Source organism: Cyprinodon tularosa, unplaced genomic scaffold (assembly GCF_016077235.1).
Source record: "Cyprinodon tularosa strain WSP-4 unplaced genomic scaffold, ASM1607723v1 ctg93, whole genome shotgun sequence".
Classification (NCBI taxonomy): Eukaryota; Metazoa; Chordata; class Actinopteri; order Cyprinodontiformes; family Cyprinodontidae; genus Cyprinodon; species Cyprinodon tularosa.
The window spans coordinates 973,539-999,347 of NW_024039707.1; the positions used below are offsets into that span (position 1 = coordinate 973,539).

A 25,809-nucleotide genomic window follows, 5' to 3' on the forward strand; every position below is an offset into this window, starting at 1 on the left:
GGTAAAGGACTTGTCTGAACCTGCAGCAAAGCAAACTGTTTCTTTCCTAAAACCTCTGTGTTTTAACACAGGTGCTGAAGTCCCTTCCACGCATTGAAGGTCGTCCTGGCGCCTCTCTGCCTCCAATGGACTTCAAGGCCCTGGAAGATGGACTTCGTGCTGCACATGGGGACGATATCACCCCTGAGGATGTGATGTCGGCAGCCATGTACCCGAAGGTGTTCCAGGAGTTCAAGGAGTTTACAGGTGAGTGAAAAGCTGTAGTAACAGGTTCTAATCTGTGAATGCATCTTAACACACGTTTCACCACTCCCTGGAAATAACATTGTTTGGCAGTTTAGATGCACCTGACTAGAGGAGGCTGAGTTTCTCATTCAGGAGAAGCTAAGCATCTTCAGGAACATTTAGATACCTGGATGAACTCTGGCTTTATTGCTGTGTTCTGAAGCTGGGCACTGATGGTTATAAACAGCTCCTGCTCCTTTACGGGGCTCTGTAATTAGCCCTCTGTGCTTTATTCACAGCTTCAGAGAAGAACGTATGCAACCACATAACTAATCTCATCAGTTTCTGCTAATTACACCTCTGGTTTGGGATATCATTCAAACACTGCATCTTTCCACAGCCTGTTTGTGTGAAGTTTTAGTGCATCTATGAGGAAATCTAAATACAATCCAAACTGGATAATCTTTCATCTGCTTTTGTTTAGCTAACTTTGGCCCAGTGGACTGCCTCAGCACCAGGCTGTTCCTGGATGGACCCAAGATTGCAGAGGAGTTTGAGGTATTTTCAAATGCTTTTATAAATATAGATGTTAAAACTGAACTGAAATGTACTTTAAGTTTGAGGAAATTAGGTTTTCATTGTTCTCTTGTTTACCTTGTCTGGTTTTCCTCACAAATGAAAGCTAACATCATATTTTTCTTTCACTATGACCTATACAGGCTATTAGATTAAACTACTCATTAATCCTACTTATAGTCAAGTTGAAAAGGATATTCTGAATTACAGCTGAGTTTTTTAAGCTATCCAATATTGGGGTTCAATATTTTCCATAAATGGATAATTATGAAGGAGGAAAAATATCTATTTCCTAATTTTTCTTTTTCACATGATGTGACCTTCTAATTCAAGTCCTCCCTTCCATCTTAACTCATCTGTTTTGAATGTGGCTTACTCCCTGTATCCTGTCCTCCCTCCTTCTGTCCAGTTGTCCTTATGCTCTTCGTTTTTCTTCTGTTTCTGTCCTTCTTTCCTAACTCTTGCTCTCTTCTTTCTGTTCTTTCTTCTACCTGATTTTTTTTTTTGTCCCTACCTTCATGGTGTCCTTCCTCCCTTCATTGCCGTTGCCTTATCCCAATTTTGTCCTTCTATGTATACATCTTTCCCTTCTCTTTGTAATTGTGTTCCTTCTACTCTTCCAGTTTCGTTCTTCCTTAACCCCTTAGCTCCCACTGCCCGGCCCAGAAACGTTTTGACATTTTGTTCCACGTCTAACATCAAGCTTATTTGTAAACCAAACCCAACATGTACTTCTTTGGAATCAGACTATCCTAAAGAAAAACGACTATCAACTCAACTGTAAACCAACTGTACTCCACAAAAACCAGTAACTTACTATCATTAAATTTGAATTCATAATTGTCACTTTTTACCTTGTTTTCATCTTCTCACATTTCAAAACACGTTGCTGTTGGGATAAATTGGCAATCAGGTATTGTAATAATGCCAGCACTCATTTTTTCCATGGAAAAGGGAAAATATTTGCATAAAAGTGCCTTTTTCTAGTGTCATATTAAGTATGCTCACAAGATCAAGCACAGGTTCGTTTCTCAGTGTCCATGAACATCAGGAACATCCTTCACATGATAAACACGTTCCCTAGGCGCATGCGTAACTGTAGACTTTGCACAGCTGGAACTCTCCCAACCAGTGACCGATTAAATTTTGACATATTTTATTAGCCAATCAGATTAGCGTTCCAATGAAGTGTAGGGGTGGGCGGAAAATATGGAGCTTATTGGTGTAGGTAAGGAGTGAGAGGAGTAATGACTGGAAGTGTGTAGAAAATGCATAGTCCAAATAATGACAGCTGAAAATGTTAAGTGTTAGAATGAAAATTAGTGTAAAGCTATTGATCGAAATGTGTTTATGATGAAAATAGTCATTAAATCCAAATAATCCAGTTTGGCTTTGGTCCTAATTTGGATCAAATGTGTCAAATTGACCTTTTCTATACAAAAAGGGTCACAGTTTAACAATGTTTATGACTAGAAATCTGAAATGTTGTTCAGTTGTCCACAACAATAGCAAATTTAGAGAGAGAGGTAGGTCACTATTAATAATACCCAGAATATAGAATATTAGAAAATATATATTTTTATGCGAGAGTTGAGTTGAAACTTGAGTTAAATAGCTCAAGTTTTATAAAACTTAAGAGTTTGTACACATATCTCCAAAAACTATAAGGTCTAAGCTTTCAAATGAGATGCATCACAAGCAAGTAGGATTTATGCTAATATTTTACTGGCCAATGACCTTTGGTTATGCTATTTGTTTGTACACAAGCTATAAAGGTTAACTGGATGATCCAGATCCCAAAATTCTTTGAGTCGTGGAGCTGGAAGTGCAAACATCTCCTGTACATGCATTTAACTTTTTGGACCTGGATTATCCACCCCTTAATTTTTTCAGTCATTATGGATTTGGGTTCTTGTTGGCATCATATTGAAACCTGCCTATTTTTGAATATATCAAAGTCAATATTTAATGTCTTCTTTTTGAAAAAGACAGTTAAGGACAGATGTCGTTAATATGTGAATGTGTAGAAGATCCTCAGAAACTGTGAGAAAGATATGAAATCCTCTGGACAAGTTTTTTCATGGGAACTAAGAGTTGTGAAGGTTACTGGTTGTTTACATTGTTTAAGGTGGAATGTAGGGGGACAAATTATCAGGTGGAATAAGTGATTTGAGGAGCAAAGCAGCAGCATTTACAAACTTTTCTCTTGCAATATCCAGCCAGCCTGTTTTGATCTCAGTCATTGGTTAGTTTTAGGCTGGCTTTACCCCCACAGCAGTGTGCAGCAGACAGAAGTATTCTGAAAACATCAGATGCTGACAGAAAGTTTCTACCAGAATGGGTCTGTTTTTATGAGGAAAGTGCAGCGCAGTGGGGGGGGGTTCAGAAGACTGACAGCAGCGAGCTGTTTGATAAGCAAAACTTAGACTGAAGAGTTTAAATTCAGACTGAAGACTGAACTCCAAAGACAGATGCTTGACGGTCCCTTCAGCGACAGACAGCAGCGACTTTTCCTTTGTAGAGGATGAAAGCTGGCATCCTGGGGTGTACCTGTATATCACAGCACAGAAAAAATGCTAAATATTGCTCAAAAATTTGTATTATTGGCAAACATTATTGGCTGTAAATGAATTATTGTAGAAGAAGAAATATTAGAAATATTACCAGAACCTTGTTTTGACTTCATCTGGTTTCCATTTAAGTGCTCCTCATTGACATTTTTTGAAGATAAACTTCATATAGTTCAGACATTCTCTAAAGATTCTGAAGGTTTCTTTAGATAATTAGGGAACCAAGTAGCAATATGCATAATGCTCCTCCTGTTGCTTCACATTTCCAGTCAGAAATGTTCCAGAGTTTCTGCTATTGCCCTTCATCATGGTGCAGGGCAATAGCATGACCCTGATGAAGGCCACAAGCTGAAATGTGTTGGCCGGGATATTTAGTTGTTTCATGTCACTTTTGTGTTATTATGTGAAGACTTGAGCAACAACCAAAGTCAGTATTCGGGTGCTGGTTTTCCATCCATGCAACTGTTGCGATAAAATCAAACATTATGTACAATGCCCACTTGAGTGATTAGTTCTGGAGAGTGCATAGGTGGACAGAAATAGTTGAATTTGGCTCATTTGAGAAGTATTTTTTAAAATTAATCGTTGCATTATAAATAGTGCATTTACCTGTTCTGCGATTCACCTATCAAAAGGTAATAGAAGCTATTGCTATACTCTGCTCTTAGTTCTGAGTGAGCTAAACCACTTCAACTAAAATAATCTCTTAAATGCTAAACTGAAACTTTTATCTTGTAGAAGCCATTTTTTGCTTTCCTTTTTTTGGTTCATAAAAGTTAATATAATTCATTAAATACTTAATATCATCTCTTCATGTTATTAGATCAATTTTTTGTCTACTTCCTGCACTACTGTATAAGCTAAAATTAGTGGTTCAAAAACCACATTTGTTGGGAGGAAACTTTAAGGCTTTAAAAAACATGTAAATGAGAAATGCAGCTGCAGAGTTTAATAGCCATTAACAATATTTTTATTTCTTTCAGTAAAATCAAAGTTAAAAGTTCCAATGTGCACTGATCTAATTGCCATCTGCATTTAAGCAAAAACATTAAACCGTAGCCTTTATTGACTTTTTGCCTTTCACAGCAGTCAGGGCTAATCTACACTTCTCCTTAGAAATATTAGGTAATATGTCTAAGAAGCACATATTCCGCTCAGGGATGTTTCATCTACACATCCCCTTTGTTTACCTTTAAAATAGTTTATTAATTCTCAGTGTGTGAGCATTGACTGACTCGGAGTGAGATCTTTGCATGTTGGAAAGAGAAAATTGATTTTCCAACTGTCTGTTTTGTCTAATTAGATCATTGTATTACGTGTTTTCTTGGAAAAGCCGATCTGTCAATATCACTAAATAGTCTGACTGGTGTTTTTGGACCATAGATTAGACCTCAGACCCAATATTTTCCATTTACCCCTCCTTGACTTAATTTTTCAAATCAGAAAGTGCTGGTTATTTTTAACATACAAGTACAGACCTTTATATTAGTCAGGCTTCAGGGATTAATCATATTTATGCTCATATATAATAAAGAACACAATTGATCCTCAAACATTTGCAGTTTAGATGAAAAATGTAATGCATATTTGTGAGGTTCTGTGTTAATTCATAGATCAAAAATCTGTCATCTTTTTTTAGCAGGTAAAGCAGAAGAATTTTCAGCTTGCTGATTTTGTAGACCAATCTTGTTCACTTTGCCTTGGGCCAGGGCTGATTACAAAAATCAGAAGGTGACGTTTACCACATTAGATATTTCTTTAAATGTATATTTAAAAAACATACATTTTTAAAGCAGATACATTTATCAAAATCACCTATAAAAATAATCTACCAGGATGTTGCTAGTTAAACTAAGAATTAAAGGATTTAGACGGATCAAACTAGAACTGAATAGTTTTACACACAACAGACATTCATGTTTGTCAAAATAAGAAATTTAGCTTTCAAAGCTATTTTTTTGTATTAAAACCTTAGGTTTTGAAAAGTTTTTAGTAGGAAAAATAACTTCCCGTCAGGCTGAATCGTTTGTTCTCATGATATATTCTATAAACTGCAGCCCAGTGACATTAAATTTGTAAAAATGTCATCTGCGCATAATGAACCTTAATATATTGAAGACAAAATCCTTATTTAGATGCATCATTGCTTCAGTAAAAGTGCATTTTATTTTCTTGAATATGTATATATACTGAATTGATGCATGAATCATTGAATTAAAGTATTAAATTGGTCTCTGTTGGTCAGATGTTAAACAAATAAGTGGAAAACACTGAAAAATTCAAATGTTCTTTTAACATTCAGCAAGAAGTTGGTGAGGCTTTAGTCTGAGGTCCATTTTCATTTAGAACTGGACTGAGTTTAGCAACAAATACCAGTGCTTTACTCACATTTATTAGATCGTAAGTGTGCTAATTTCTAAAGAATCTAATTTTAAATGACTGCCTATCCGATAATGTATTAAATAAAAAAAATCAAATCAAAACATTCTTTAACACTTAAAAGTAATGTAATTAGAAGTTGTATAAAGGTCTTATAATCATGTCTAAAAGCTGGATCAGTGTCCTCAGACTTTATTTTACAGTATTTTGATCTCTCTGCAATCGCATGTTAAATATTGATGACCTGCTGATCAAAAAGCTGTTAAACTGAGCTAACCAGCACCCAGGGACCAACTGAGTCGGCTCAGCTTGGCTTCCTCCCAGGAGAGCAGACGCTGAAGCACGAGCTGGAGCTGCACAGACGCATCATGTAGGCTGCAGTGTTGTCAGGTTGCCTGGGTAATTATTAGGCGCTCCTTAGAGGGATGTTTATTTCTGTGTCCGAGCGTGGCAGCTTTTGCAGTGCTGGCTGATTTGTTGAACCACAGGAGGTCGGGACAAAGCGCAGACGGAGAGAGATAACACTTTGCTACCAAGGCAGCCAGAGTGGTTATCAGAGCAGATTTAAGGGACAAATCTGTTTGAGGGCCACACTACAGGGATGGCGTAGAGTTTCTGATGCCGTTAGACTGGTGTTTAAGGAAAGAAAAGGCTTTGACAGTATATTGTTTACAAATAATTAGCAGTTTATTTTGGAGCTCCTTAAATGGATCTGGAACGCTGCTTTGTTTTTTCTGCTGAATAAACGTATTTCAGAAGGAATTCTGTGAAGTTTTGCAGAGTAATCTAAATCACATCTCTGCTTCTTTCTGCCAAATTAGGCTGGATCAAACCTCTTTAGACTCACAAGCCAATAACCACAAATTGCAAAAGCAAATGCCAAACAAAGATTTTTCCCCTATTCATTAAACCACTTTGGTCCCATTGACACCCTTTTGCAATGTGGGAATTTAACAGCAGTAAACTCCAGTTACAGTAATCTTAAACATAGTAGTACAGTAACACAAGGCCTTTAGAGTCTTGATAAGTTTCACATTTAAGATTATTCAAGACGAAAAGTGAGGAAAATCTAAAAGGTTATTTCCCAGTTATATCCTTACTCCTGGAAATCCCTCTTATTTTGAAACTAAGGTTTTGATTTCAGAATGGTTTTTAGGTATAAACAGATTTCAACCAGAATGTTTTTTTGTTTTACAAGAAAAGAGGGACTTATTTTTACAATAAAGACCTGATATGAGCTTTATCTTTTGATACGATGTACAATGGTGATTTTAAAAAAACAAGGTTTGTAAAAATCCAAAGCATTTAAAAGCAGATATGTTATATGTGATATCTTAGACAAAGGTCTTGCCTTTCGAGAAGTATTTTGAAAAAATAAGACTCCAAGTTTCTAGATAATGTCATAATGATATTAGGTACAAAAGAAAGTCTGTTTTTGTTTTTATAACCTTTTTTGCTTCTTTCACTATGGGACCTTTAAAGGTTACACTATGCAACCGGTGTTGATTTTCCAGCGAGGCTCCCCCCAGAGGGCGAAAGTAAAAGTGCACTGTCGTAAATATGCTCAGCTGTTCTCCTGGTTTCTCCGTCAAGCCAGGCGCGGTTGTTTTGAGCTTAGCAGACAGGCGAACGCAGCTGGCGCGACAGAAGCAGCGAGTTTACATGCAAAGTCAATGGTTGACGCGCGTCAAGGCGCAGCAAAAGGTCCCGCGGCGCGTTTTGAGCAGCAGGCGCAGCGCGTCTGAGCAGCTGAAGCAGCGCGTCCGGCGCGTTTTGGCATCTGACGCGTGTGACGCGCCGCAAACGCGCTGCTGCTCGAGATGGAAAAATTTTATTTTTGCTGCTCGACGCGCCGCCTCAACCAATCAGAGAAGCTGATCTGGGAGCTGGCAGGGAGAGAGACACAGCGCTCTGATGATCAGAGCTCTATTATCACTCCTCTTAAACAGTTTATTGACGCCTAAATTAACTTAAAATGCAGAAATCTGCCGGCAGAATATGTTCGCTTTTATTATCCTGCTGCCTGCAGTTTGGATTATTTAGATGAAAAACACCTACCAGCTGCCGCGGTGAACCGCGAGGAGGTGACCCAGCCAGAGGCTGCTGATGAAGGGATTCCAACTGTCGGCGCACCGCTGCTATGTGGGGGTCTGAGCGGCTCCGACAGAAAAAATATTGGAAGGCAGGATTGTAATCTGGAGGAACTGACTGCACTGATGACGTTTTCAGGTGTATTTTCTCACTTAAACACATATTAAAACTACTTTATTCCCACTGATCACAGCAAATATAGCTGCAAGGCAGAGAAAGGATAGTGAAGCTCCGCCCAACGCGCGTCAGACACACTTTTGCACCGCGCAGCCAGAGCAGCAAAGCTGCTTCAGCTGCACGTCAGAACTGGTACAAGCAGTAAAAATGAAGCAGCAGACGCGATTTTGCTGCTTTTGCTGTGTCCGGTGTGAAAGCAGCGCTGCACAAAGATCGCCACTGTGCTAGCAACGAGCATGCTTTTAACTGGGGGCGTGTAGCAGTTCTCGCCGTAAAGCAAGACCGACTCTCGCGAGACTTCTGAGCCTGTGGGTGCGGGTCGGTGCTCCTGCAGTTGCAAGTGCGGTTTTTCCCCCACAGACCACCAGGGCGGCCGAGAATACCTTTGTTCAACCTGAAATGACTCATTTAATCATCCAAAACGTTATGGAACACATTAATTAACTGAAAAATGTTGCATAGTGTGCCTTTAACATTTTTGTCTATTACCATGACTTTAATGACACTACCTCCAGTGGCCAAAACACAGAACTGCAGCACTCCTCTGTTAGTCGTCTTTTGTAGCTCGCGCTTTTTTTCTTCTTCCACTCACCTGCAGTTGCTATTGGTGTCGAAGTTGTCACCAATCGATTCCACAGAATCTATCTTGAATATTAGCTTTAGATTGTTTGCCAGACTGGTTCCATTCAACATGGATGCGCTTGTTGTCGCTTCCGCAGAAATAGCGCGGTAATTTCCGATTCAGGAAAATTACCTACAGTTTTATAGATGCATCAGTGCTCAAATACTCATGTGTCAGCCTGCTCATCCTACGTTTTCGTCATAAAAGATCAAATATAAAGGCTAATTTTAATTTTTTTCTGAAAAAAAAAAACACTAAATACTAAATGTCTCTTTAAAGCTACACAGTGTAAACTTTTATCCACTAGGGGCACTAGACCTGTAACTTCCAGGTTTATCTCCCTGAAAGCAAATGGCAACACTGCACTGTTGCCGAATAGGTCTTTCTTTTAGAATAAGTTAGCAGCCCGCTTTGGAGCACCAGATTAACCAGTCACCAAGTTGCTTGTAAAGACAAGTCCACATTCAGCCCTCTAGATTAAATCCTACACTAGAAAAAGTATTTATAATCTAGTTTTATGTTATATTGACTAATGACATTTAGCTTAGATCAGTCTTATGTTGAAGGGGAGCTCACACTGCTTCAAAGTGGCGCTCTGGGTCTCATTACCCATTCAGTAACGCAGTCAACCCTCTCAAATTGCATAGAGTTTCTGAGAAGGGCAGCCATCATGGAGGATCATTATACACAGAGTGCTGCATTGACTGGATTATCTCAAATTAAGCTAACACTTTGGTCAAAGTTACATACTATTGCTTTAATAATATACTAGCTCTAAAAATAATACCTTTTTTTAATAACTCACTGGTATTGTGTAAGGGATAAAGTTGGAAGCTGAATATTCTTCTGGTTCCTCCCTGTTCTTGGATCGAAGCGCTTCAGGCTTCGTTATTTAAATTCCTGCAATGCCTGCTTTACATTACACTGGCAGCCTTCTCCACTGTTATCATTAACCCACACATAGACTACATGTGGCACAAAAAGGACAAGAACCAGTGCTGATGACTCACAAGATTAATGACATTCAAAGATTGATAAGCGCAGGGACACACATCATGACTCTGAAAGCAACATTTCTGTGCCGCAGCGAGTCATTAATGAAATCTTATCAATAGATTCAGGCACAATTTGAAAGTTGTAGCTGTGGAGAGATAAGCAGCTGAACCTGACAGATTGGAGCTGGGTGCTTGAGGGTCCTCTTTAGGTAAATGCACACAGCATGTGATGCCTGTATATAGACACCACAGATGATTCACTGACATGAAACATGCATGATGCACCAGGGATGCTGTGGAGAAGGGCAACAGAGAGCAAAACAGGAGGCAGGAGGAGGCTGATTACGTTGGTGAAGTGTGAGAAGGATAAATCATAGGGATTTTAAAATCATTGATACTTTTTCGTCTGATTTAAGTGACATCAGATGAGAAAATGCCCACAGTCTATTCCCTTATGATCTATTTTTAATGTTCTGAAACACAAAATCATTAGGACTGCTTTTGGTTGTTGATCCTTAATTATTCATTTTGGGAGCTGAGTTTACATCAATTTGTGTTCAACAGTGAGAAAGGATTTTAGTATTTTAGGAAACAGATAAATTTAGCAATGACATTTAAAGCATCTTACATTAGTGAACAGCAGAGTTGGCATAATTAGTGTGGTTAAAATGTTTAAAGGTCAAACATGGGCCTCTGTGTATTCTCTGTAGAGTTGGTACTTGGATGTACCATAACTTCAATATGTCCTCCTCCACCTTTTCTCACGCCAATTAATATCTTTGATCTTAAAAAGATCAACATGAATAATGTTTGGTCTGGTATTTGCTGATGTTCCACACCTCTCTAAAGGTTTGCTCATCTTTGTACTCCTGATACTGAAAATGGTTCATTTTGATTGACCTTTTCTCTGTAACAGTTTGGATTTGCTTGCAGGACTATAATTGATATTACTTTCACCAACATATGTCTTAATTAAGCTCATGCCTTACATACTCTAAGCTTAAGCAGTATTTGAATGGAAGGTGTTGGTATTTATGTCCATGATAAAATTGGTTTTGTTGGGTTAAATTCCTTCAGGAGGAGTAGATGATCTCTTTAAATTTATTTGAAAGACCATCATAACTACTGACTTCATGTTTTTCCTCAAACCTTGTTTATCACATGTATTATTATTATTTATGCTTGCAAGCAACCCAAATCTGCCTGCCAAAGGTAACTCATTAAATCCTGTCGGCTGCAGGAAGCGCAGACGGAGAGAAAGCTTATTAAATAAAAGAACAAAAGCTCTAATGTTGATCTGATGACTGGTATACTGACAGAGCAGGAGTTCGTTTTGGCTCCATTATAGGAGCTGCATCAAAATAAACCTTCACTAAAAAGCCTCATACATCTTGTAAACACTCCAGAGGCAGACTCTGTATTTTTAATAGGGACAGCTGTAAGGAAACATCATGTGGAAGTTGCATGGCTGAAAAAGGCAAGGCAGTTTCCTTGCATAACTAATCTAAGGGTTTGGGAAAACATCCGAAGCAGGACAGCAGTTCAGATTAAAGGATGTTTTAGAAAGGAACGGTGAGGCTTGAGACAGCGTTAGCATTGAACTGTTTGTTACCAGATGTGGGATGCTGGAAGTAGATGAAGAGCCAGAAATAGGAGAGCGAGAGGAGTATAATAAAAATGGAGATCAGTACATTTCTGCAGCAGGGTGTATTTTTGTCTCTGCGCCGACACTTAGTTTGGAATATCAATGGAAACCCGGCAGTTTGAAATAAACAGAAAGCAGAAGGGTCAGGTGGGGGGGAGGAAAAACAAGCCAGCGGACGACTGATAAAAGAGGAGCAGAAATGGGTCGATGAAGGAGCCTGATGGTAAAGATGCAGCAGAACAATACAAAACGGAAAGCTGTGACACATGGGAGGAATGACAAATCCAGAGGTGAACAAACGGAATCAGAAAACATTTCAGACAGATGCAAAGAGCAATCTGAACAGCCATGAGATGAATTAAGACGTACGATGGTAAACATCAGGGGGAGAGAGACCTGTAGCAGTGACCAGAATTTATATGAAGAGAAAAAGGGTGCATCTTGTTTCACTCCATAAAGATGGAGTAACATCTTTATCTGAGAAAGCACTACATGGTGTAAGAAACAGTTTGGAGATGATCTAAAGATGGGAGAGTTTTTATTTCCTCCAGTCGGCCACCTCCTTTATCCCTGTGCATGTCAGTCTTCCTTCTTACTGCTCTGTTGGATATTAGAGTGCAGCTGGTATAAAAAAATACCTGGAATAAACAGATACACAGTAGGACTATTCAGCCCATGACTTTTATACAGGTGCATCTAAAAAGTTTCAAGATCATTATTTTATTAATTTACTGAAATAACTCAGTGGATAGTGAACAAAGAGGGAGGAATTTAGTTCATTTTATCCTCTTGATGCCTGAATGTAATAAAACTTTTTGCCTCTTCAAGTAGTTCCCAAATTGCAATTGTTAGGCTTTTGCACACAGAAGAAACTAGGTGCATTTCAAATTTCTGACAAAAGTTAATGGTCAATTATAAGATTCCAGTGGTAAGAGAAACAACTTGCCAAAGGTCCCTAGGTCCAACTGAATGTGTAATAACTTGCATTTATGTAACAGTTTGTTGCATATTTGTGACGATGAACATCAAGGTTTTGACGTTTTTGGGCATATATACTGTATATATATCAGATAAACCCAAAATTTCATTGCTTCAGATAGTTAAATATTTCATGACCCAGTGCATAAGTAAAAAGTAAAGGACTTATCAACTTATCATGTAAAGTACTAAATACTTGAACATGGCTTCTTTTGGGTAAATTAGCCACCAAACAAATAAATTATTGGTTCTGTTGCTGCCTGCTTTTGGAAATGCCCACTAGTTTCACATAAAATTTTTATTGTATTTATTTTATGAAAATACCACAATTGCGAAAATTGTTTTTTTGAAAAACAGCAGAATATTGATACAATTTTGTGCATATTTGTAATGGAAATGCAGCTACTGACTAATTGACTGCTGAGGCTTCCACATTATGATTCTTAAAAACCAGCACTCAGTCTGAATGCCTAAAGAACTGCTATCCTGCAACGTATACAGGGCATCCCTTCAACACATTTGAATAAAAAAACATTTTCTCATCAGCAGATCTTGATCGGCAGATCACTCATTTGTTACAGGTCTGTTGGAGACGTACTCGATCTGTATATAGAGATATATAAATAAAAGTTTAATAAAAACAACTTTTCAGAAGGCCAATCACACTGAGCCTGGGTCTGCTGGAGGTTTCATCCTGTTAAAAGGGAGGTTTTCTCTTCACTGTCACTACATGCATGTTCTGAAGGAGAGATTGCTGCAGTCAACAACACAATGCATTATGCGGTTTCCTTGGATAGCAACCTGAACCGGTCTTTTTGTGTTTGATTGAATTCACTTTGTAAAGTACCTTAAAATGACATGTTGTGAATTGGGGGTTTTCTGTGTGTGATGACAGTGCTCTAGGTGCAGCTGAAGCTCTTAAATCATACAGCATGTACGGTCTTTGCTACCTAAAAAAAAGGGGATCTTGCTTTAGTTTAGATGTAACGAGCTAGAACTATTTCACAAAAGGGAAGGTTTTGGAAATAGTTTGTCGTTAACAGTCCAGTGCCAGAAATGAGCACTTCCAAATGAAAACGGTGGCCTAACACCCACAGCAGCACTCGACATGATGTCCTACTGCGAAGGCTAATCTGTCTGTCTGGTTTGATCTTTTTTTTAACGTCCTGAAATCGTGTAGTGTTTTTGATGATGACTAACCAGGGTGGTGCTGTAGCCCAGCTGCAGATATGCTAATACCACTGTGTAGCCTTACGCCTCCTGCATACAGATCAACATTCCCACAAAGAGAGCATAAACTGTGCTGTCGGACAATAAATCACTTTATTTTTGTGGTGGCATCAAAATGATGGAAGTCCTCGAGTCAGGGTTGTTACGCAGTCTTGGATAAAAGAAATCTATCTCTGGTATTTTACAGATCTGACGTGAAGCAAAAGGATTGTTTCCACACATTTCAGTGTTTTACTTTGTTTTTTAGAAGAAACTAACTTGCTCAAATCTGTTTTTATTTTTAAAGTGAAAACTATAAACATAGAAAAAAGAATACTTGACATTTAAATCCGGCTTCAGCATTTCGCCTTAGTAGTTGGCTAGGAAGGCAGCTAGCATTACTGACTTCAGTTTCCATTTATATATACTTGAATGTTGATCTTTAATATTTACATGTACCACATTTCCAATTCCAATATTTTCCTTAAAGGTTAAACACTCCATGCACTTTTTATGGCCTTCCTGTTATCAGGTTAAAGTCACGCTCTCTAGCAGCCTCAAAGAGCTACAATCCTGTCTCAACTGGAGAAAAATTATTTTCCTCATAAATATTTACTGACATTAAAATGGCTAAAGTGCTAAGAAGATAGAGGGAAGATTTCAAGTGAGCCCATAGATTTGATTTCTCTGTTAATCACAAAGAAAACATGAAAATATATAAATTATATCAAAATTAAAACTATTAGGTTGGATATTTTTTTCAAAACTTAGTAAAGATGGCTTGAATCTAAGCTGGACTTCAGGTTTATAAAGATTGAATTTTAGTGACTGTGTTTTACTGTACAGTAAAATACAGAATACAGCACAAAAGGTGCAACTGCTTCAGCAGAATTTATTACTGAGAAACGCGTGTCCAGTAAAAACGGCACCAAGGGGAGACGTTGTTCTTGTCTTATATTGCTAGCTTCTTTTTTTTTTTTCATTTATTTCCAGCAGACTCTGCAATCTGCTTTTACTGCTTCAGGTGGACTTTGCAGCTTTGCATTCATTCCACTTCTCTAACATGATCTGATTTGTCTCCTCTCCCATGTGTTTCCATCCTGCTGATGTGTTTCCCCCTCAGGTGGAGCTGGAGAGAGGAAAGACCCTCCACATCAAGGCCCTGGCACTGGGCGACCTGAACAAGGCCGGCCAGAGGGAGGTGTTCTTCGAGATGAACGGCCAGCTGAGATCCGTGCTAGTTAAAGACACCGTGGCCATGAAGGTATGGGGAAAAAATGGAGGGAGGGGGCATGATATACCGCTGGGGTAGTTCAGTGGGTTTATGGAGGCACTGATGGAAGGCTGGGGTCGGCGGACGGATAAATGAGGGATGTCTGATAGACGAGATGGTTGAGAGATGAATAGATCAGTGGGTAAACTGTTAATAGATGGGGGGGGGGGGGTCTTTATTCTGAAGCCATAGCATATAAAAAAAGTGACAGGGAATCACTAATTTTTATCCATGGAAACTAATTCATGTGAAGCATGGATGGAGGCGCAGCAGGAATGTTTGTCCATCCAGCTGAACGAACTGTTTGGTTGAAAGGATAAACGGAGGCAGATGTGTGTGAATAGATAAATCACATTTTTAATTCCTTTTCTAGGAAATGAAGTTCCACCCCAAGGCTCAGAAGTCCATCAAGGGTCAGGTGGGAGCGCCGATGCCTGGGAAAGTATTGGAGGTCAAAGTTAAAGTCGGATCCAAGGTCAGTTTAACAGCTGAAGCCAACCTTTCTTTTTCTTAACCTTGGTCTTCAGTTCATCACTCAAATCAGTTTCTGAACCTTCACCGCTCTGAGATTTATACAGCCGGGCTGCTTCTGATGCAGCGGCTCTTTCAGAGATATCACTCACAGATCAGGAACCGCTGTGGCGTCAAACCAACTCAGAGCTTCAGAGACTTGAAACCTCAGTTTGTGCCGTTATGTCAGGATTTCTGCTCCACCACTCCTGACATGCTGATCCATTTCAATATAACTCTGACATTCTCCAGGGTGTTGCTGAACCAATCTTTATTTTGTTTTCTCACTACAAAACTACCATTCCTGTCTTGAATATGAAGGCATCGGTTTAGTAGATTAGTATGAAATTGCATCTTTAAACTTTTAATAATTTAATCAGGAATTATTCAACTCTAAATGCACCAATCAATCTGCAGAAGATTATAATCTCAAAATCCAACATTAACATGTGCTCTAATGCTTTAATGTGGATAAACTTGTAAGATCTTGATTTTCCTTTTAGAGTCTAAGCTTCTACCCCATATAAAGAAAATACCTGCAGAACATTTCCTCCTTGAATGAAAATTTCTAATTGCACAAAATTGGACTTGACAAGTTTAATTGACCAGGAAGCTGTTCTGACCTCATTGTGATTGAGGAGCTGCCATAATTGTGAGGGTCTTGGATAATCTCTCGTGTACTGGATTATGATTAGGTTTTTTTATTTTTTCATTATAACAATCATTTATATTGTGTTTGTGGTGATACTGATTCATCAAGATGCACCTGGAGGTCTTTAATGTAACTTGGAGAAGCTCTGTTGCTTCAACCCGTCCTTCTGTCCGCTGCAGGTGGAGAAGGGTCAGCCTCTCTGCGTCCTGTCGGCCATGAAGATGGAGACGGTGGTCAACTCCCCCATGAGCGGGACCGTTAAGGCTGTCCATGTGGAGCCAGACACCTCCCTGGAGGGAGATGACCTGATCCTGGAAATCGAGGAGTAGAGAAAGCGAGGAGTGGAGGTTGAAGGGAGGAGGGGCAGCAAGATGTAGACAATGTAATAGTAGAAATAGCTGTTAGAGGTGGAGGTAGAGCAGGCCCTCGTATGTACATATCAGCATCAACACAGCTCTGTGTATTTCCTGACACCTGATGGATGTAGAGACCACAGGAGGTGAAACAATGGCATCTTCCTCCGTCTCATTGTAGAAACTAACCTTACTGAAGCTTTCAGGAGTGTTTTATATATAAACCATGATACATTCCACTGCATAGTCTTAAATGTGATGTAATACATCGAGCTAACCATGTGGAACACTAACAGGGTTGTAGAACACCTACTTGAAATTAAATAGCACATTTTCCAGGCCAGCGGTGTTCATCCGACACTGTATTTATAGTGACTAGATTCAACTGACTACTAGTGTTTGTAATTAGCAGGGCTCTCTGTGGAAGTATTACCAAATATTGCAAAATCAAAACACATTCTTTTATATTCATTTTTGACCAGAATATGAATCCTTGACCTTAGTCACGCCGCATTCTGGGAATGTTATCACAGCAAGCGTTTAACTCTCACCTTCTTTAAAGATAACACGTTAGAACAAAACAAACACTGTAAGGATGGTTATTCACTGGACACAATCCAAAATAATGTTCTGTTACTGTATCAGTAATAGCATTGGGGTTTTCTCTTTATATTGTCCCAAATAAAATCTGCAATATTCTTTAGAAATCAGGAGAACCAGCGAAAACCCCTCCTGTCCTAACGGTCGAGGTCTCATGGCCAGAGAGTGATGAGCAGTTTTTATGGGGATTTTTAATGCTTAGTTTTAAATGGGATTACAGCACGTCACTTTAATGGGGTCACTTTTTTTTGGATTCGTTTTCTCCCGCTCCCTATGGATAAATTGTCAGTCAAATGATGTGAAATTAGCTGGGCTAATAGGAGACCTCTGGAGGCTCCTGTTGGCGGGGGTGCTTGTCTTTATACTTCTGATGCGTGTGTGTGTTTGCATAAACAAGTGAAATATAAGGACGAACTCCGCGAGTCCTCTGCAGCACACCCCCTGAGATAAAAACCCATTCAAGTACAGATGAAATATTCATGCTCACACATGCCCCTGTTCAAAAATACTCCTGCTGGCCCCTGTGTGCTGCATGCATCAGAAAAACAAAGGCGCTCTGCAAAGAGCGAAGTGGCTGTTTCAGTACCAACGCCGTCCAAAACATTTAACAGCTTCAGTGACCAACTTATATGATGCAGTCAGTCTAAGTCACTTATTCAGTGTTAATGCACGCCCTGACTGCGGGATAAATGCCAGTTTAAAAGAGGTTACATATTTTTCTACTGTTTACAGTGAAGCAGGAAGGTGTTTTCCTTTATAGCAGAATGATAAATGAATTTAATGTTTAAATTGTCTTGAACGGTCAACAGGAAGTGGTTTGATGAAATTAATTGTACAATAACGTAAAAGTTCTCTCCTTGTTGCCTCTGCGTACTCCCCTCCATTACACTGCCTCCTCCTCCCTTTTATTGGATTACTATGTATTTTCACATGCAAGATGTAATCATGTAATGCAATAATGTAAACTGTACCGTAACTCTGCATCTTTGCCAGCAGTGGCTCTTTATCAGCCTCGCTGTGTTAATGTACCAATGTCTGTTAAAGAAAAAATAAAAAATAAACTGAGAAAGTCAAATCGTTTTTATTTTTTTATTCGTTTTCCCTGTTAGGTTTAGTTTCTTGTGTTATGAAAACAGCTTTTAGTTCCAGCATTCGGTCCTCTGATAAAATTCATTAGTGTCCCCTTGGTAATTATCAAACCTGTTAATAGAAAAGAAGAAGAAAAAAGACTTTTTTTTTTGTTGTTGACTTAGATCAGGGGTCTGACATTATTTAGGTACATTCTTGCTTCAACACAGCTCAATCAAATGATCAACTCTTCAGCAGCCATCAGGTTTGGTCACAAGCTGCTCTTTTAAAGGACTGCAGATTTTTATTCTTGAGGCCTGGAGAAGGAGACAGGTTAGATGTATATCTGGACTTCATGCGGTGCTGCACAATAAAATCCACCCTTTATTTTCATTTAGAAGTAAAGCTGTTCTTTTTTTTTTTTAGTCCGAAATATAATAGTTTCATCCAGATTACATCACCATCTGGTATTCTTCTGGTGCTGGTCTCGTGTCTAACATGCATCATTTTTCTCAAAAGTTTAATTTTTAGCCAGACCTCTGTATCTTTGGGACCAAGGCCTCAGGCACACAACCCTTCTGGTTACAGACGCATTCAAAAATACAATAGATTGTTTTGCAAGGAAAACCAATCCTTATTCAGTGTTGGTGTTTGCTTCTTTGCAGCTCTCGACCAGTTTGAGCCTCATGTTCCCATTATCCCACACAGTCCTCAGTTAATCAGGACTTTCTTTGCTCAATGATAACCCAGTAGAACAGAGTTCTGCAGGGCAAGTTAACCAATGTACTGCATGGTTATTTTTTCTGACTTATTCAATTTCTTTGTCAACTACAATTTGCATTGTCATCGAGATTTCAGTTTCAGAACAAACCGTTCATCGCATACATTGGGAGGTGGGGCTGGAGAGGGGAATGATTTACTGAACCATGCATGCCTCAGAATGCTGCCGTTGGCGCCTACTTGCGGCTGCCAAGGCCCCCACCGTGAGGTGGTTCCCTTATAGCGCTGCCTGTATTCCTGCTACTACACACCTGATGAAGGCTCATTAACAGGCTTTTGTTGAGCAACAATTATCTGAATCAGATGTTAAAAGCAGATACATTTTTAGAACATACAAAACACCTTCATTTAGACTGATTCAGGAATCTCCAACCCCTGTACAAAATATTATTTTAGCAGAAGGACGTAAATATGAAGAAGTAATGAAAAGTTAGCTAACACAAACAGAGCTAATTTCAGGTAAATTACAACTTTTTGCTGGTTTGAACCCCAGAAGACTGAGTAGTAAGGAGGCCTCATAGTTAAAGTGTTTAAGGTATAATGAAGGAACAAGTTACCCTCTGACATTTTTAGGACATTTTTTATTATTTTTTTGTCTGAATTGTATCCAATCCTACAAAAAAGCTACATTTAAGCATGGTAGGTGTCTGTGATGTGCAAAATGCTGACATTCTCAATAATTCTACTGGAGGAAAAAAAATTATTCAACAAGCTGGTTGAATACAGCACATATTTAATAATTGTTGAACTGCATTTATTCCAGCTCACTAGTTATATGGAGTCTGTTTAACCTGAAAAAGTTTGGATTTTACTGGCATTTGCTTATTCTTAACCTTTAGCAAATGCCAAAATTTCCAGAGGCATTGAAAATGATCTGACTCATTGTACGAAGGTATGAGTCAGGAGAAGAAAGCAAAAAGTTTGAGTCTGCATGAAGAAACCCATCAGTGGGAGAAAAGGAGGAAACTGACATGTAGACCATTTCTCCAAAATCGAAGGAGCTAAAACAGAAACTAGTGGGGTATCAACAGCAGCAAACCTTGGTTATTACCAGAAAAGGTGAAATTGTAGGAGATTAAAATGACCCATAATAAAATGGTGAGAAAAAGAAATCTTTGAGCAAAGTAACGTTCATGTTTAAGATGAGATCTTTCTGCAGAGAAGGATTCAGCTTCCAAGCATTTACAACTTGCTCCCAGAACTCATTCCAAACAAATTACTCATGATTCAAAGGGCCAAACACATGACCCATACAAAAGACAAAAACAGAATAACAACCCAGTCAGGCAACTGTTGAGTCATTGATTTGCATCTGACTTGGAAAGTGCTTAAAATGGTGCAGGACCAAACAATTGAGAAAGAATCCTGAAAGACTTTCTTCAGAAGAACTGAGCTCTACGTTAAGCTTGTTTTGTGGTCAACATGAACTAGAGGACATTAAATTTCACAGGCATTCCTTAGGGTATATTTATAAACTGTTTTAAGTATGGCCTAAAACCTTTAGGTGTCTACTGGAAGGCTAAAGAGAATAATCTAATTTTTTCCTCATTGCAACAGTTGTTAATGTCAAAATGGATAGTGGAATGGAGTACCATTAAAAAAATAAAAATTAAAAACTACTCAACTCACCCTGAGGTCTCAGGTCAATTTTTTAGCAGTTGCGATTATTTCCGTGCACTTTTATTATAGATTTACGGTAAATATTCCACTAGGTTTTTTGGTACCCTTTAAGATTCTAAATACTTTCAAAGATTGGCCATGACAACCAGCAAAACTGAGAATATAAAGCATCACAAGCTTTCACAAATATCTCCATCTACCTTAAAGTTGGAGGAGAATCTGCTTGGTGTATAAATGACATTTTATGCAGCTAGCTTTAATTAAACCACCTACTGATCCTTTCAGCTCTGCAGCTTGGAGGAAGGATGCTAACTACATCAGGGATGGTACCAAGCGTATATTGGAGGTGGTGAGGAGCATCTCGGGTTTTCTCTACGTGGAACATTTAAAAAAATCAGTTTCCCCTCAAACTTTCAGCAATTGTCTTCAAAACAGAGCTTTAAGTGATGGAGCAGCATTTTCAGCTTTCATATTTCTACAAATTAAAAGGCTTAACTGTTCACTGGGTAGAACAGATTTTCTTTTTTCATTAAACACTGGTAAAAATCTTTCTACTCCAGTAGTTAACTAGTTAAATGCTGTCATTGTTCTGATGTGAAGACAATGCTGTGGTGCCAGAGCCAGTCTTTGTCATGAAGCCGTCCCCACTCTTCCCATTCCACCCACTATGCTCATTGCTATCCAGTCTCTCTGCCACTGAAGCTTTTCCTTTGCTTGGTGCTCCTCCAAACATCCCAGCATGCTCCCTGTCTGCTGACACCGTGTTGTCTTTTAACTAATCCTGGAGATGATCTGATAAAGCACTTATTGGCCACTCTAAATCAGTCCAGTCATTCAAATGGTGCTATTGATCAGCTCAAAGTGTTTGATTGGTGATTAAGTTGATCAAATGTTTGCAGTTGGGCCCGTTTGGATAGCTTTAGAGAAAATGAGCAGTTTGCTCCTGTTAGAGAGGAAATGTGAGCAGCATCCTGATGGCTAACTGGGATCAGATGGAACTGCAGCAGCAGTTTTCTGACGCATGTTATGACCCATTTATTTAATAAGCAGGATGCCGGCTTTGATATCAGATTTGCATAACTGAATTGAGAGCTAGAGGGCAGCAGTCTGGCTAATAATGGAGGACAAAGCAGTAATTGAATCAGTTTACTGAAGCATCGCCTGCATTCACCAGTTTTAGATGAAGGAAGATCAAAACTTTCAGATTTTTTTCATCTGAATAAAATAAAACTCAAAAGTTCTCTAACCCAACTAGTACATTCACTAAGACACCTGCATAGACTGTTATCAGCAGAATGTTTTAAAGCAGTGGTTCACAGTGGGAGGCATGCCACCTGTGGGAGGCATGCCACCTGGGGGAGTCCAGTGTCACTGCAGGCAGCTGTGGTATAAATTACTTGAATAAGTAACCCATTTTGAGCTATATATATATTTTTAAATGTATGATTAGCGTTGTTTAATTCTGTTACACAGCAAAATTAATCTAAAAAATGATTATACTTTAAATATGGATGTTTTGTGATTCCAAGGAGATCTTATCTGTTGAAGGGGGTGGCTCAAAAACTTTCTTCTAAAGCAATGAGGGGTTACAGAACAACGGCTCTGAAACATTTAAACAACCCTGCTAAAATATTGAAGGTATATATTTTATTTCCAGGTGGATCATCTAAGTGTTCCACCTAATGGTCAATCATTCTGGTGATATTTTCACTATTAAAGGAAACTCTTTGTTTATATCTTGAGGCTTTCTCTCTCCGGTTCTTTTTCCTGAAAGAGATCACTTGGGACAAACTCATTAACATTTTATAATGTATATGTATTAAATAACCATGAAAAATTACAACAGATTTTAATAGAAATTATAATCTCAGATCAGAGAAGTTTCTTAGGGTTACAGAAGGCAGCTGCTTACCAACCGGGCTCACTTCTCATGAAGCGGCCACAAATCATTTTATACATGTCCAGTCTGCTGCAACATTGCATCGTTACATCATATACATTTGTTTGTTTTTTTGGTTTTTTTAGTGTCCCATCTGGCAATGTGGCAATAAGAATAACTGTTGTGATGCCAAAAAGAGCCCAACAGATTTTGCTTTCACAAGTGGTGCAGTATGGTTTTCGCCATAGTTTTCCGCTTGATTTCTGCATATAAATAGCTTTATTATAAATCATGCAGGGAGTAGAGATTACATGGACACTGCAATGTCGAACAGGAGAGGTAAAACAGGAAAAAAGAAAAGATGAAAGTGGGGATAAAATGTAGATCATACACAATTGTAAATGAGGAGACATCCATGGCTCCAGCTTATCGAAATTTAAAACTTTGCTCTTAGACCAAGGACTTCGCTCTCATTCTTAAATCTTTGCCACATGCAGAATGAAGATAACTTTATATCCTGACAGACGAACTGTCCTAATTAGTTAAACTTCTGAGGAAAGCATTAGTTCTGACACGCAACAGGCCGGTAATATTAGTGTAATAAACTCACACATCTTTTTCTGCGCATGTGCAGCTCACCTTTCTTGATTGAGAGGTGTAGGGTTGTGCATTTATTTTTTTAAGTGGGGAGGGCGGGTCTCCTAGAACCTTTAAGATGGGCTTACTTGTGATTTGCACAGAAAAGGGTGTTTTGTTTTCTAAACTTTTCACAGATAAACTGCAGAATTTTTACATATGACATTCCACATCCCTACAGCCAGAAGCTGTGTGTGGACCAGGCCACACACAGTCCTCTCTACATCCAACCCCTATAGACTCCTCTGTGTGTCCACAGGAGGGCGGGCCCACATCGTCCCTACGGGCTGAGCCCAGCCGGGCCCAGTGGGCAAAGGCCCGGCCACCATGCGCTCACATGCAAACCCCACCCTTCACAGGGTGGCTGGCGGCACCCTTCGAGATCGTGTGAGGAGCTCGGGGTAGAGTTGTTGCTCCTCCATGTCGGAGGAGCCAGCTGAGGAAGCTCGAGCATCTGTTTCGGATGCCTCTTGGGGAGGCGTTCCAGACATGTCCTATTGGGAACAGGCCTTGTGGAAGGCCCAGGAAATGCTGGAAGGGAATATGTCTCTGAGCTGGCCTGGTGTCGCCCCAAGAGCAGTTGGAGGAGGAACATATGGATCGGTAAGTCTGGGCATTTCTGCTTCCACTGCTGCCTGTGTAACCTGGCTCCAGATAAAGTGGAAGAAAATTGAATGGAATGGAATTTTTACAGGTTTTACAGGAGCTGCAGGTCCACAGAGCTCTGGTGGGAGAATCTCTACAAAGAAGACCAGTAGATATGATCCTCATGGAATAATGAGAAATGCAGGTTCTATCTCTTGTTTATCATACCATACTCATGGGACACAACATGGTAGACTTTGCTTTGGTAGATTAGAGATGATTAAAGAATGTATGGAATGCAATAACATGGGTTATGAGGATCATATTAAGCACTGCCATTTATCCCTTCATAGCGTGTCAATTGGAGAATTGCAACTCCTTAGATTGTGAACTTGATCAGGCCTCATTCACCCCCAGCTGCTGGTTCACAAAGCCTCAGCTTCTGCTTACAGGCATCAGCACCAGTCCTCTGTTGGCTTCCCTGCAGTGGCTCCCACTCAGCTACAAGATTCAAGTTTTTGTTTTTTAGTTTTATGGTTTTTAAATGCTAGAATGAATAAATTCCCCTCTATCTTTCTGATCTTCTGTTGGTCCACACTCTGGTTTGGTTTGGCAAGCCCCTAAAAGACGAATGTTGTGGCTGCGCTTTGGCTGAATATTAGACCAGCCGAGTTTCATTGCATTTTTAAGGCTTTGTTAAAAGCTACTTGTTTTTACTGGCTTTTAACTCAAGCTGAGCAGATCCTTTGTTAATATTTCTTAGTGTTCTTTTTTTGGCATTATTTTCATAAACAAATATATTTACGTGTGATTTGGATTATGTCACTTATTTAAATGAAAACACTAGATTTTCTAAATGTTTTTTTTTTTTTTTTTTACATTGGAAGTACATTGGTTATGTTTGCCATATATTTATAATGAAAATGCATTAACAGAAATTCAGTTTGCATTACTTTGTGTTAATCTTTTAAAAGATAAAACAGTTACATTAATTGACATTTGCTAATTGTGGAAAAGTTCACAGGGTGTGAATACTTTGGTTGTGTTGTTGCTTGGTTTCTCACTGAGAGATGCTGAGTGATGAAGGCATTCATTAAAGATCGAAAAACATTTCCAACAACAAAAGAGTCCTAAATTCTCTGTTAATGAGGCCTCAGTTGGCTTCCTTGTAGTCAAAGCATTAATTTGTTTTCACTGAATATTCATGCCCTTTTGATGATCACATTAATGGGACTCCTATTAATCTACAATAAGAAAACTAATCTATTCCAAATAAAAGAAAAAGTGTAAAGCCTGTTATTGGCATTCCTTTGTATCATGACTTGGCGAGGGTCAGACTGTCATTGCTGTCGCTTCATGTCTGCTACACAACAGAACTACAAACTAACAAGGTGTTCATATCCAGGTATTGTCCTCCAGCTGTTCACAATTTCATCCTCTTTCCTTGGTTTTACCAAAAGGCCTGAGGCACATCTTCAAGAGGGAATATGTTGTTCCATCAAATAAGTCATATTAAAGGAAGGGATGTTGGTCTCATATTTAGTTTCTGCTCGCCCCCCATCTGTATTCACCCAACAGCTAAACAGAGTAAATGTCACGTTTCATCCAACATAAAGGTGTTGAATACTTTTTATTGCAGTCCTGAATCTTTTCTGTCACCCAACAGTCTTTTTTTGTAGTTTCTGAAATGCTGTATTATTCATGACAGGCAGCCAACTCACTGAATGACACATTGCAGCTCCTGAAACCTTAACGATCTGTAGCTAAGAGGTAAAACTTTCTAAGGTCATGTCACCCACCTGTCTTTCTTTTACTACACAACCAGAAACAGGCCTAGCTGATCCATTTTCAGACATTGTTTTCTGATAATGGATGTATGATTGTTCCCGTTTTCCTTCTTGGTTGTCTTTCAGCACCTGTGAGCTTCCAGTTAGGTCTGCTGCTGTGCTCTAGTTTTACACTGCAATGCTGTGAAATATATTTACTGTAAAAAGGTTCAGAACCCAGAAAGGTCTAGAAGATTTAATAGAGATTTAGTAACTTTGGGCTTGATCAAGATACTTCAATTTATGTGCAGCAAAGGTTGTTCAGATGTCAAAGTTGTTTTATAGGGACATAAATCATTATTTTGTGCACATATTCAGGCTGAAGGATATTAGAAAATATCTATTTACTAAATAATTTTGCAAATAATTGAAAGCCATACTGAGAAAAATTTAGAAAATCTGTAAATCAGCAGTTTTTCTTAGCAATATAACTGAGGAAGAAAGAAGTTATGCATAAAGTACCTTAACAGAGCTCCTAAAGTGAACAAATGTTTGAAGTACTGTGAAGGAATTTTAGCAAGCCTTCAGTGTCTTAGAATAGATGGCAGAAATATGGAAAA

At 38.9% G+C, this 25,809-nt stretch overlaps 1 protein-coding gene across 2 annotated transcripts in view; it reads left to right on the forward strand.

Moving 5' to 3' along the window:
- pcxb (pyruvate carboxylase b) overlaps positions 1-17,930 on the forward strand; it is a 383,732-nt gene extending 365,802 nt beyond the window's left edge. The window contains exons 23-27 of one of the 2 annotated variants that reach the window (XM_038274777.1): positions 72-246; positions 710-783; positions 14,591-14,731; positions 15,114-15,215; positions 16,082-17,930. In XM_038274777.1, coding sequence (XP_038130705.1) covers positions 72-246; positions 710-783; positions 14,591-14,731; positions 15,114-15,215; positions 16,082-16,231 — 642 coding nt within the window. In that variant the 3' untranslated portion in view covers positions 16,232-17,930. The remainder of the gene's footprint in view (positions 1-71; positions 247-709; positions 784-14,590; positions 14,732-15,113; positions 15,216-16,081) is intronic. The other variant, XM_038274778.1, reaches the window with a different exon arrangement.
- The last annotated feature ends 7,879 nt before the right edge of the window (positions 17,931-25,809 follow it).